Source organism: Cyprinodon variegatus, unplaced genomic scaffold (genome assembly GCF_000732505.1).
Source record: "Cyprinodon variegatus isolate N-32 unplaced genomic scaffold, C_variegatus-1.0 Scaffold573, whole genome shotgun sequence".
NCBI classification, from domain to species: Eukaryota; Metazoa; Chordata; class Actinopteri; order Cyprinodontiformes; family Cyprinodontidae; genus Cyprinodon; species Cyprinodon variegatus.
Window position 1 is genome coordinate 386,010 of NW_015151026.1, and position 14,533 is coordinate 400,542.

The 14,533-nt window shown below is 38.4% G+C and overlaps 1 protein-coding gene across 7 annotated transcripts in view; it reads right to left on the reverse strand.

The window, feature by feature from the left end:
- Positions 1 to 385: 385 nt before the first annotated feature.
- LOC107095792 (unconventional myosin-XVIIIa-like) overlaps positions 386 to 14,533 on the reverse strand; it is a 108,697-nt gene continuing 94,549 nt past the window's right edge. For 3 of the 7 annotated variants that reach the window (XM_015392095.1, XM_015392090.1, XM_015392089.1), the window contains 3 exons: positions 6,823 to 6,945; positions 4,967 to 6,309; positions 386 to 2,566 (listed from right to left, as the gene is read on the reverse strand). In XM_015392095.1, the coding sequence (XP_015247581.1) occupies positions 4,977 to 6,309; positions 6,823 to 6,945 (1,456 nt within the window). In that variant the 3' untranslated portion in view covers positions 386 to 2,566; positions 4,967 to 4,976. Of the gene's footprint in view, positions 2,567 to 4,966; positions 6,310 to 6,822; positions 6,946 to 14,533 lie in introns of those variants that run through there. The other 4 variants (XM_015392094.1, XM_015392093.1, XM_015392091.1 and 1 more) reach the window with 2 other exon arrangements.

Genomic DNA, 14,533 nt, shown 5'->3' on the forward strand with positions numbered 1-14,533 from the left:
TTGCCAGAAGATATGATTTGTTTTTAGCACATTTTATAGATAACCAAATCAAACTGAAAGGTGGGAGACTTGCGAGCGGTGCATCATCTTTATTTGTACTAGCCATGGGTGGTTACCAGCATCAGGGTGTACCAGTTTTAAAAAATTACAACAAAAAAACAAAGGAATCTTATCACACCCCGAGTGGTAAGTCAAGAAAAGTAGAGAAGTTATATATTGAGTAGCTTCAGCAAACAATCAGTACATAGGTTTAGGTATAATGACCTTGCAACACGCCTTGAGTGATTTTGTTGTCTTTAATGCTGCATGAATAAATGTAGAAAGAAGAAACTGATTTTTCCTGGACTGGATGTAAAATCAGGCCAAAATCCAGAGAAAGGTTTAGGATGACTGGAGTGATGCAGAGTGTAACAGAGCTGCCCCTCCCCTACTTGTTTCTGCCCACTACTGGTAAACTGGCTGCTAAAAGGCCCCTAAACTTTTCTCTTGTTATTAAGAAAGACCACTTTGGCTGTTTGAAATTATATCCTTTCTCGAAAAGCACAGAGAACTATTGTATTGAACCTAATGGGACACCATCCCTCATTCCTAAGAAGGAATGAGGGATATAAAGAAAGGATATAATTTCAAACAACCAATGTTGTTTAGCTCGGAAGCCGAAACAACATGGCTGCTGATTAGCTGTCAGCAGGTTTAGTGCCAGTGCAGATAGCCCTACTAAATAGACCAGTTTCTTATTAACTTGTCAAACTTGTCTTATATGATAAACAGAAAAAAACACATTTATAGTGTTGTAGTAATATTAGTGTATCTTTGCTTAAGTCTGTGTCTCAATTTCAAATAAAAAAATGATACAATTATCTTTATTTTACCTGTATACATCATTTTAGCTGCGGTATAAATAATTGCTACCTTTCTATTAGATGTTTGCTTTTAATCTTAGTGGAATCACAGCAAAACTGAGGTATTTTACTCCAGAGAATCTCATCCAGTACCAACCCATGCCTAGTTTATTTCCAGGGTAGTTTCTGTGAAAAAGGATGGCTGCATTATTCTGCAAGGAGAGGTCACCGATTGCAGGAAACATCACTCTTAAGTGGAATCTATCACTGGTGCACCCACATGAAAGGAAAGATTAACTGGAACACCGAGGAGTAAATGCCATTGTAGTGATTTGCTATGCTTAACTCCACCTGCCAGCATTTTGTATGCAGTGGGTGAACTCTGCATTGTGAAAATAGAACCTGGATGTTTAATCTAAATACTTTTATCGATCTCACTGAACCACTTATTTAAAACACAATCTACAAATAGAGATTTTTGGCACACTGAAGGAATAATGCCCTAAAAAAGTAATGTATAAGTATTTTACCGCTGGAACCAATGACATTTAAACATTACTTAACCTAAATTTGAGGCATTAAAGCAGATATTTCGGGGACACAGATTAAACCTGCAACCTAGAGCTCTTAAAAATACTGTATTATTTTGTGTATACCATCACTACACAACTGATGCAAAGCTAATATATGACCGAAAAACACATTCCTGCTGAACTTCAAGAGGTATCCCATTAGAGAGCAAAATGTGAAGTATTTTAGTGTAACCCCACTTGGTGCAAAGGGAAAAACATAAATATAGCAAAATTTATCATAACAGTCACTCTTTCACAAGCTTTTAAAAAAAAAGTCTTCATTTAAATATAGATCAAAGTATTGAATTCCAGATGCAATATTAAATGTATAAAGATAAAATAAATACTTTTTGGAAGAAAAGATCTCATTTAACCATCTAACAGCTTTGTACCAACAGAAGTTTATTTTCACAAATTATTTTACTTTCATATCATCTCACAGCATCAATTTGTTCATACCAAGATATCTTAATTTGGAACATGAGCCCTGTGTAAACGTACAGCAAGATAACTAATTGAAAACTGGCTAATTTCTCCCACTGTGCCAGTCCACATGAATGGAAAGGAGATAAGAATAATCTTAATAGTTGGTCAGACCTTCTTGAAGGAGTCCAGTTGGAGCAGCTTATCTAAATCCTCTTGGCAGAGCAATGTGAACAGTCAGAGCAGAGTGCAGAGAGCTTAAATTTGCCTGAAAAGAAGCTCTCATGAATTAAAGCAGCAGCAGAAAGTTCTTTAGATAGTGTTCCACTTATATTTTGCTATGATTAACTAACTCGGTATGTTGCCCTAAGTGAAGAGGCACAATTCAGCTGTGGAAAGGAAAATTCCCTTATGCTAATAAAAGGTACCTTGATAAGCCTGATGAAAAAGTCCAGAGTGTAGCATTAACAAATTGTCTTTGTGTGCCTCTCTCCTCTGTCCTTGCTTGCTGGGCAGTGGTAATACAGTGAGGAGTGACAAAGTGTGTCCCTTCTGTGTGATTGGTGTCGCTGAAAGAACAAGGTTGCCTGACTGAGGGGTTACGACAAGCTCTCAATCAATAAGCCTTCGCTGTTGCTTTGCCTCCGGGACTGCCTGCTGGAGTCTCTGTCAGCCTCATCCTCTTCATCAGATCTGCCAAGACTCATGTGTCTCCGGTACACAGGGGGGCTATAGGGGTCAACACAAATACAGACACACCATTATATAATGACTTGCCAATTTATTGGAAAGACAAAAGATAGATGAGTTTTAAAAGATGTAAGGGCAAACAACAAACAGCATTTAAGCTGCAAAGTCACTCTCTAAGCTAACTTATTACATTGTGCACTTGATAGGCAAATACCAAACCAGTCTGCATGTGCAAAACATTCATGCATGGTGTTAATTAGAAGACTTACTTATTACCTTGTGAATACAAACAATGTTAGCTTGTATAAGTATTTTGCATATCCTGCTCTGCAGTGCATTACAAATATATTCAGTGAATAATGTTCCAAAGTATGTCATGTACGTAACAGAATTTGGCACAACTACAGACAGGCAAAGGCAGAACCCCACACCCAATTTTTCAGGCCTGCCAAAGAAAGCAAACGGAGAATAAAAAACTTCCAGAGGACCAGTGCTAGTTCAGGAGGAGTTCTAAAGTTTCACAGTTCCATTCAAAGAATGGCACAAAAATGTTAAGGATACAGAAAGCATGTGGACAAAGATGCTCCGATCTGATGAGACCATCTAAACTTGCTATAGGAAATCTAAATAGCAGGAGAAAACTGCTGTACACCTTTAAGCTACAATAGTGGGTAGTCTCCAGCATAATACTCTCTACTTAGTGTATATTTGTTGTTGTTGGATTTTAAGGGTATAAGGGTAAAGGCAGGTTCCCCAAAAGTATTTTGATTGATAGTCAAAATGTGTTTACAACTTATATATAAATCTCTCCGCAAAAGGGATATCTTGCCCTAGTAGCAGTCAAAGGTATGAATACATTTTGTTCAACTAGAGGGGATGCTTATGACAATATCCCTTTATTAACTCATAAGGTATCCACCAAGATCTATAGCCATGTCAAAGGGACATTTCTCTGACATCCCGTAGCAGCTAGCAATGTTGTAACACAAGAGTGGGGCTAGTTTATACATTTTCAGCACTTTTCAGCATTTTGATGCTGCTTGTGTTTTCGTTTTAGTTATTGTTAAAACTCTACACTTTAGAAATCCATTAGAAAAGCCTTTGTACACTATGATATATTTTAAAACCACTGTTTTTGTAGATCCAAGGATAAACAACCATAACTAACCAAAATAAAATGGGCTGCTTTTGGAGCATGAAGCCAACACCTACAGTGAAAACCAAAACTGGTGTAATTGTGGCTGTCTCTTCGCCAGTTACCGTTGCTGCTGGAGGAAAAATAACAACCAGACACTTTTTTTAAACACAGTTGTCTTATAGCAGCAGCAAAAACAACATTAGAGACAGTTTCTCGTATTTGCAGGAATGCCTTTCATCATTAAAAGACAGAAATAATGGCAGAGGTCTGAATATAGCCTTATTTAGTTTAAGTAAATAGTTTTTGTGTTTGTAAAGTATTGCAATATAGAGTGACTATATTTACACTATTAGAGCAAAAACAATTTTCTTTTAACTGTAAATATATAAAAGCAAGACATTCACATGGCAAGGTAAAATGAAACCAAATTGTTGGGTTGCATATGGACATGGTGTGAAAGAGTGGGCAGTTTAGTACAGGTGTAGCATTTACATGTGAAATTGTAGAGAGTCACAGCAAGAATTTCAGCAATTACACTTGCATGAAATCCAAGTCTCCACATAGGATGGCAATGTGTTTGTTCAGATTGGCTCAATGTTATAACAGCTTTTATTTATGGTACCAGTTTATAGACTTCTGAAAGGGTATTTTATTACTTATCAATCTCTGGTAGACATACACAGACTTGTATGTACATATACGCTACTTCTTGCCTATTGTTTAAAAGAGTAGTTTAGGCATGTGGTATACACAATTTTAAAGAGGGGTTTGCCTAAAAGCTTCAAGGATGTTAATATTTGATCTACTGTAATTCTCTTGACACTTTTTATTACATATAAATCCAAATCAGTTGTTTTTTTTGGTGGCAAAAGCTAATGCAGTCAAAATCCTCATAGCAAGTGTAAACCTTTGCTTCTAACACAGTCTAGAGGACTGCAATGACAGAAATCGGGAGATATGGAGTCAAAGGTGAGCACATGTTAGTAATTGCACTGTTTATATTCTGTGTTATGGACTTTCAGTACTGCTGCAATCTGGACTTGTTATGCATGGACTGTGAAGGCTTAAGATGATAAAATATAAAAAAAATATTAAAATGAGCCCTTTAAAACTATAACAGCTAGGGTAACCTGTCTCGCAGAAAATAGGCACCAAGATTATCTTGTACAAGGAAATAGCAGAGTATCAAAGTGGTTATATGTAGTAGTAAAACATCCCCAGCAAAGTTAGTGTACAGAGTTAAAATCCAGAATTCTTTCATTCATGCCGGGCTCTGTGGTTGTTAGCACACCATGCGTCACCTTATTGGCATCAGTCACTGTCAGGCCTGTAGAGGTACTTCATCACCAGGCTATCCACCTTCTTCTGTTTCTTCTTTGATTTTTTTTTGTCGCCTACTTGTCCATGAGAAGCACGCTCCTTCTCTTCATCATGTTGTTGTTTTGGTCCCCTTTTAACACTGTTAGAACTTCGATAGGAGACTGTTGAATCGGAAGAGGAAGACTCTGATGATGAAGAGGAATCTTCTGACTCACTTAGCTTTTTCTTAGACTTCTTCTTGGACTTCTTGTCCTTTCTCCCTTTTGTGCTCTTTCTGCTGTGACGACCGTCTGAGGAGGAGGAGGAGGAGGATGAAGAGGAAGAGGAGTCCGAAGACGAGACCTTACTTTTTTTATCCTTACGACTGCGAGAAGAACTGGACCAGCTTGACGCGCCTTCATCTTCCACCTTCTTTTTCCTGTCCTCGCCCTTCTTCTCCTCCTCATCACCACTAGTCTCATCCAGTTTGCTACGTTTGAACTTAATGGGTTTGAAGCTCAGCACCTCATTAATTGCAGCCTCCAGGTCGGGGTCCAAATAGTTTCTGTGTGTAACCGGTTTAATGTCAGACGCTTCAAGTAGATTACTGTCTGAGGAGCGTGGCTGAGGCGGCGTAGAGTAGCTTCGACTAGTGGAACGGGGACTATAAGGTGAATGTTTACCATCTCCATAGGCCACACTGTGAGCATCATCATCATTATCATTTACATGTAGACCAAACTCACTGAGGCCACAGCTGCGGGCGAGGGACAAACGAGAGCTGCTTCGTTTTTCATCTTTCCAAGAGCTGCTGCGACGTAGAGATCGGGGGCTTGTACGACTGACGCTGCTGATGGTTGATTTATTGTCATCATCCATGTCCAGCATCCCTCTCCTTGTGGACAGTCTGCTTGGAGCTACTGACGACACCATGGACTCATTATCAAACTCTGGGGTGCTGCGGGATGTCCAGCGGGACTCTAAGCCTTTCCTGGCTCTGCTAGTGGCTTCAGAATAGGCCATAGAGATCACAGAGCCCTTGTCATCCATATCATCCTCAGCCTGAGCTTTTCTTCTGTCTTCCTGAAGATCACCAGTCTTTGACTTTGCTTTACGCAAGGCAGCGTGATCCGGTATGTTTGGCTGTTCTTTGAGAGTACTAAATAATGAGTTCTCGTCTCCTGTGCCACCAATAGAGTCCTTTAAGTTGGAGCGTTTTCTGTAGCTAAGGGAACTCATGACAGACACTGATCTGGTCTGCTCCACTTCCTTTTTATCTTTGGTGCTGTCACTCATCTTCTCCTTACCTTCTTTCATCTCTGTGGCATCTGCATTTGCTGCATATCTAGAGGGTTATGTAACAAAATTGACACAACAGATAACCACAAGGAAAGATATACATTAAAATGATAAATCCTAATCTTTGGCTTTGTGAAACATTGTCTCCAGATCAGTGGCGGGGATGATTTTACATTTTTGGCAGCTTGACACTGTCATTTTCATTTTGTCCTTGGAACCTGCACCTATGACTATGGATGTTATGCACAGCGTACATTGCTAAAAGTGAGGCAATCAGCTAGTGAAAGAACCTATCTGACAGAGTCAGAAGCGTCATTTGGCAGGCTTTCCAACTGGCCACAGGCCACCTCAATAAATGTGACAGCAGCCGCTTCCCCACACCACCTACTGTCATTAGACAGATTACTAGAAAAGAGAGCTGACACCTAATCATATGAGATAGCCTTCCTTCTGTTACACAATGCCCCAGGTAATCGTGGGCCTTTTGAAGATAGGAAATGAAGGCGATTTAATCACTACACGATCATGAGATCCGATACAAAAGAATGTAGGGACTAACCTGGTGCTCTTCAGACTCCCTTCATCAGACAGAGTCTTGCTGGAGCCTTTGTTCTTTGAGAGCCACGTCTTAATGCCATCCACCCGATCCTCCACTTCTGAATCGGTTTCTGTCCCCTCTCCACTGGCAAGAAACAAGCCAGTAGGATTTTGTTAAAAACATTTTAAATATAATTGTATATCAAAGATTTTATTAACAGTCAAGAGCAGAACCTTGTCAATCAAGTATGGTGTTGTGTCTTGTAAAGATGTATTAATATCCTATTACTTTTTTCAAATTTTCTTACAATTAATTACAATCCTAATCTTTGTATTTCCTTAGGATTCCATGTGATATGCCAACAAAAAGTAGTGCATTAAAGGGAAAGTGATGAAAATTATGAATGTCCTTAAACATTTCAACTATTAAAATGTAAAAAGGGTGATATGTGTATTCCCTATTCCTTAAGCAGTAGTCGGAGGAATTACCTTTCACGGCTTTTAATGGATAAAGTCTTTTAGGTTAGGTTTCTACCAGTTTTTTGTTTTGTTTTTTTATAAAGGGGATTTTTTTCCAAACTATTCATCACAAAGCAGCCAAAGCTCAGTCATATTTTGATGGAGTTTGTCTCCAAATCTGTTAATGTTTAAACCATTCTGATGTTGCCCTGGGTAAATGTTTAGGATCATTTTTCTTCAACAAGAAGATGTTCTTCCAGTTTAGAGATCTGTCTGTCTATCTGTACATCAAATTTGACCAGCTTTGCTGGCGCTGCCAAAGAAAAGCATGAACAAAAAAACAATGATACTATTTCTTGTTTCCCCATGGTGATTGTGTTTTTAGGGTGATGTTCAGTTTTACTTCAGTGTCAAATAAAAGCATTCACAACATATAGATATTTTACTAAAGGGCATCAGGGTAAAAGAGTCTTAATGCACATCAAAACCAAATGTTTGTTATTTTTTTTGGAAAACAATCTGAATACTATGCAAACTAACTGTTCTATACCAATTATGTCATGTTTTTTTATCTTGACAAACAAATCAAACTGTAAATATGCTAAACAATGTGGTTTTAACAAAAAAAAACTAAAGGAGGATAAATACTTTTTAAGGAAATGCAGTTTGTGATTTTTAAACATTTGAATGATTAGAAAATGTCTCTTAGGAATATTTACAGAGCAAAGATTAGTTAGTCATTGTTTTAAAATTCAGAATAAACTTTTTATACAGCTCATGAATATTCTGTGAAGTGCTAAAGTCCAAAAATTACATCAGCAAAATAATTATTAGTTGTCACATTTCCTTAGCTTTCAGCCAAGCTTTTGCACTTGTAGTTTTTCTCATAATAATATGGGTTGGTGTAATGACCCGAGGGAAATTAGACAGGCTACTGTTAAGCAACAGCTGTGATTCCGCCATTTTCATAAATTCTAGGCTTAAAAAATGAAAAATAAAACTTTGCAATATTTTAGCTCCCAAAAGCACCAGTGAAAGTGCACTTTGTTGAGGAAACTCTTGGACGTATAATTAACTTGTTTTGTTGGGTCTAAGCTTTGAGCCGTTGTGTTGCACCTCCTCTGTCCCCCCGGTGATTGGTATTGGAGCGGAGCCACCAGGCAGCCCTGTGGCCTCTTAGCTTGGCATAGCAATCAATATACACAAACCAACAGATGAAAAAGCAAAAAAAAAAACATTAGCATTCCCCACCTGTATTAGGTCTCATTCACATTTGAGGTAAATATTTTAAATAATGTAACCTTATGTTCCTGGAGGGTTAATGTGGCAGGAAAATCATCATGGTTGAAAAGAAATGAAGGGAAAATAGCTCTGCTGTTGAAAACCCGCTGTTTCCAACCTCAGTACATGCGCTCTTTTCCTTGGCTTCATTATGTGTGAGAATACATTTGCACATAGCAGATACCAATATGCTCTGAAGTCCTAAAGTATGCTTGACAACGCGCTATGGTCTGTCCCAGAAAATGACATCCTGCTCTGTACAGTTCTATACTACAAGATGACAGGCTGTATATTCCAACCAGTGACGACAACGCTGTTGTAAAGCATCTGCAATTTTGAGCCCCGCTTGATTAATGGGTGGCTATACTATTATTTATAGCCCCAGCTACAGTAATTTTCAAAGCGCCATGTTTCATAAATCTGGCCTTGTATATCACTGAGGTACGCATAGAGGTGCCTAGTATTAAAAAATGAGAAACAGCGATGCACTTCACAGATCTGTCTTTGTGGACAAGCTTATCTGTCTGAGCCCTGAAACATGCAGCAAAATGCTCGCAAGGTGCAGGCACAATGTTCCAAGAGGTGTGAAATGACAGGTACGCTGCTGCTGGGCTCCAGCACTCGTCCACATGCAATACTTGCCTTAATGTACGGAAGGTCTCTCAGTGCACAGCACTCAACAGTACCCCCTGCCCTCTTGTCCCCCAAGCGTTATGACTCACATTCAGTCATTTTCCCCTCAGACAACAAAGCATGTTCCAACCTCTCTTGGTTTTTTTCTTTTTTTTGACAGTTGGCTTAAAAAAACAAGATGCTACTTATAATGCTGGTTGTACAAAAGTTTTTTGTAGAAGTTGAAAAAGAAGGGAGGAAAATGCATTGGGGCATTAGAGGAAATGACCATATAATCTGGCAGTCGTTTCTCAGTGTATGACAACCACCAAAGAGAAACAATAAAATATGATGGGTTTAATCTAAAAACTAAACCCCAAAATGTTTCAAATATTATATTATATAGAAAATATTATGTTTGGTTTTTATAATTATCTAATATTTTTCTAAATGTATCAATTTTCAGTCAACTGGTTTATTAGAAACCATATGTACATTTTTACCATCTTTGCAGAGTAACAGGTTTAATGAGCTAAAGCTATCTTGCCAACTAAGTCAGGGTCATGCAAAAATATATCAACTCTAAAAGGGAGATTAAATGTTTATTCATGGTTCTTTAAGAATCATTTGAAGATTCTGATAGTTGTAGGCAGGAAGGATCTCCTGTGGTGCTCTGTCTCACAGTGGGTCTGAAGAAGCCTCTGACTGAAGACATCCTCCTGCTTTGTACAAAGTATTCCTTATCAGTGCTTCTACCTTCCTTTTATATGAATCCCCCAGTGGAGTATAGCAGAAGTCCATTCATACTGAGCCTGGTACTGATAGAGGTTTCTTCCTGTTAAAATAGTTTACCTCTTCAGAGTTGCTACATGTTTGCTCAGTGTTACAAAGTACACAATGCAAGTAACTGTCCACCGTCTCTTTTTTCTGACCCAGTGTAAAATGTCTATGGTGCAATTCAATCTGCTGGATTAGCTAAAATAAAAACTTTTTATCAGTCTACCTGCACAATCTGATTAAGTTAGCTTTGTAAAGTGCCTTCAGATATGTTGTAAATTCTCACTATATAAATAAAGCAAATTGAATTGAAAAGAGTAAAGAGAGTGATGCTTCATTAACGCTTTGAGTAGCAGATGCAGCCGTTTTACATGAAAAGTCTATGGTTGACATGAATCAACAGGTCCTGCAGCATGTTCGAGCAGCAGGAGTTTCGCATCTTGACGCATCTGAGCAGCTCCTCAAAAGCTTCTGAGCATCTGAGGCATGTGATGCACTTCACAAGAAGTAGATGCTGGACTTCTCTAGAATTTTCACTGCTCGACGTGCCACATCGACCAATCAGAGAAGCTGATCTGGGAGCTGGAAGGCAGACGCACACAGCACTGCTGATGCAGATCACTATGATCCCTTCTCTGAAACAGTTCATTCATGCCTAAATCAACTTAAAATGTTGAAGACTGCAATGTTAGCTTTTATTATTCTGGTGCCTGCAGTTTGGACCACAAACCTGTAAAACGTTAACATCTAACTGCCAACTGCCATGAACAGCAGGGGAAAACCCCCACGAGGCGATCCAGCCTGAGGCAGCTGCTGCTGGGGATGACCAATGATAGCGCAGCACCAGAATGGTGGGGTCTGAGCGGCTCCAACAACAAAATATTTTAAGGGAGGATCATAATCTTGATTAACTGACTGGACAGACAATGTTTTGAGGAGGACTTTCTCACATAAAAATATATTAAAACTACTTTTTACCCACTGCTCATGGCAAATATAGCAAAGCCACTCTCTGCCATTGAAAACAGGAGCAGCAAAAGCATCAGTCGCATCTGGACAAACTTTACTGGACACGCTTCAGGAGCATCAAAGCAGCAGATGAAGCAGCAGAAGCTTTTTTTCTGCCCAAAGCACTTTAGGTGTGAATGTAGCATGATGAAAAGGATGCACCAGGTTGCCTATAACACATTTTATGAAAAAATCTCAGTAAAATCATTTCCAAAGGTTCTAGAGGACTTCTTAGAACAGATCTGATTTTATTTATTGGCTCCTTTTGCTTCTTTACACCCTTATCTTACGGCAGAAGAGATCAATTTCCGTAACAGACTTTTCTAGGATATGGAGCATCTTGCTAAAAACACTGAAGGACATAAGCTTTCATCAAGAAGTACAGTCTGCTCCTTCCTTTTGTGTAAAGGGCTTTATACCTGCATGTCTTGTCCAGCGAACCCCGCCGGATTTCTTCTCCTCCACCAACTCCACTTCTCCCATAACGGTAATAAGTGTTTGACTACAGATTCTCATTTGTTTAACTCACAAAAAAATTTAAGAAAAACTAAAAAACTATCCTACTGATGCTATATTAGTAAGGAGTTTAAAAAAGGAGAAGGTATAAAAGAGTTTTAAGAAATGGTGTTGAAGTTGTCATGACTGCTATTTGAATTTGGCTGATCTTATGTGAAGGAGATACTGACTATTTTGAATTATTCACAACTTATTCAAATCACAAAAATATGATGCCTTTCTCAGTGGTTGATGAAGGATTCAACAGTAGTACTTGACTAAAATTATTCTTATGATAAATCTTATTAAATCTTACTTATATACAATTAAATGTTACTAGGTCAAAAATCTACTCAAGTTAACGTATTTAAGTGTTCACTTTTGAAAATAATTAAGCATGCAACATACAAATATAATTTTCTTGTACCAGTAAATTTATAATTTTCAGAGTACTTTTAAATGTGATGCATACATTCTTTATTGTCCCACAATGGTTACATTCACTCTCTGCAGTGGGCTGCCAATGAGTGCCGCCCCGGGAGCAGTCTGGGGTTAAGGGTCTTGCTCAGGGACCCAGAGTGGGAGTAAGTGGGAGTGTGTGGGTCTTGAACTCAGAACCTCTGATACCAGGCGCAATGCTCTAACCAACTTTGTAACTTTCAGAAACCAACTATGGTGAATAGAACCACCTGCTGCAAATTACACCACCTGTAAACAACTTCAGCTTAGAAATGCCCTTCCCAAAAAATAAGGACAGCTAGTTTGAAGTGATTTCTTAAAAAAAAAAAAGAAAAATAAAACAGGAGTGTCTCCCTTCTCCTCACACTTTCACTGTGTAATCGAGGTTTTAGGTTGAATCTATAACCAGATAGAAACCGCATATCTGCTTTGAGAACTGATCCTACTGAACAACTTGGCCACATGGCCAACTAACGCCTTAAAAAAATGTATAAACTACAAATACTATCTGCCACATTCGTGAAACGTCATGCAAATCACAAAAAGTGTTGTCCAAATTTAGTCCAAAAGGGTGCTATCTTGCATGTTGAAACTGCATTTCAAGGAAAAAAAAAAAAAAAAAAAAAAACAGTAACAACAGATTGCAAAGCTAAGCTGAGCAAAAAGGAAGAAATAACTAGCAACTACCCCTTAATGGGGGCTCGAAAGTACCCCCTCAAACAAAAAACTCAAGAAACTAAAAAACAAGTACTTAAGTACAGTAATCAGTTATATGTACTTTGTTACGTTCCACCACTGATCTTCCTGCTGCACATACAGCCTGTAACTTTACTTGACATCACTTCCAAAATCTGAGCTACTCCTTTAAGCTGTGAGAACTGTAATGGAGGTTTGCAGTGGATTTGAAATGTTGCCTCTTAAAACATTGGCATAGCTTGATAACTATGACTGTCCTCCCCATACATTCAAACCATTTTAGAAGATTTATTGTGCATAATCGAGGCCTCCTCTGTTTAAAGGAGAAAGTGATGTTATTTCTAGAGGCCAAATAGGAGCACTTTATCGACAAAGCTGTGTTTTTAAGATGCTTCACAAGGCAAAGAAAAAAACCTGTTAATTCTCTGCCACCAAGCGTCATCTGTTTATTTTCCTCCCACGTCTCTTCACGGCTGCTTATTAACTACTACCAATAAAAACCCATCAAAAAAAAGATAATAGTCTCATTAATACCAGCAAGTTGATTACACATGTTGCCCATTTGTCAACTCCGTAAAACTGTGACTTTTTAATGCAGGATGTTAAAAAACAAAAACAAATGTAAACCAGCCAATGGCAAACTCATCCTCCTCTCCTCTGCTTCTCTCTAACACATACAAGTGTGCAAAAATAAAAGGTGATTTTGAACTGAGTGCTGTAAAAACGGTGTCACAAGCAATTTGTCCTTGGTCGCCCAATACTAGTGAACCAGTCCAGAGGCTTTCAGATACAAACCAGCCTCAGGACTTGTGAAGTGAACATTAATCGCTTCTGACAATTTGCCTGCACCAGTTGTAAATCTTTGTCACAAATGCTTAGATTCAGCACCAAAACCCGTATGGCTCAGTGCTATCTGTTTAAACCTAAGCTAAAAGTAGAAGAACACTGTCATTTTATGGTAGTTCTTGAGCACGAGCTAATTAATAGTAAAATAACGTGCCTGATACACCTTGTAAAGTAATTACCCTCTGTACTCTGAATGAAAACCACAACCACTCAGTCAAGCATTTACGTGTCTTGTGATGTTCAATGCCGCAATGTACGAGGAGGGAAACCCAGCCTGAAGAACACTAATTTAACTTGCATTATCTTCCCTCTGCAACAATAATCGAGCCGCTATTATAACCTCTGTTTTGAAATACCGAGAGCGAAAATATGGACGAGGGCCACAAATCATGTGGAAATTCCACTTCATTATTAGAAGAAAAATCACCTCTTCCATTAATGTTCATCCATGCTGCTAATGCAGTGATGCCGAAAGGAGGGGAAATGTGATTAAGTAAACATGGCAAATCGTTGCTCTTTTACTCAAGTTGCAACAGGGAAAAAAAAAAAGAGCACGCAGATGCACATGGGTGCTCAGATGAAAATGTGATAGGAAAAACTAAGTATGATGAATGAAAGGAATCAGCTATTAAATGTGGAAATCAAGGATGGCCAGACAGTACATACTGATCTAAATATCGTAATGACATTACACAAATGTATAGTTGGTGTACAAAACAGGAAAAAAATAATGCTTTAAGCGTGACATATTTGAAATTCAAAAACATTCACCATGCATTTTAAAAGGCAAGGGGAGGTAAACCTCTGCTTTTAGGTTAATGTTCTCACATCACCATTAAATGTGATTGGATTAGTAGTGGAGCACGTACATGCATGGACACCAGCAGAGCGTTTAGTTCAAACACTTAGTGTTGCACTGCAGTAGCAATGTTTTTTACAACATGATGACTGTGTATTCATTAGTATACAGTCCTAGCAAGGTTCCAGATTACATCCATGTAACAATATTATAATAATAAAGTTGGTGGAAAGAATGTAATCTATGGTTTGGATAACTAATGAAGAGTCATTCTGATAATGAGGCTGTGATGATAAATCAG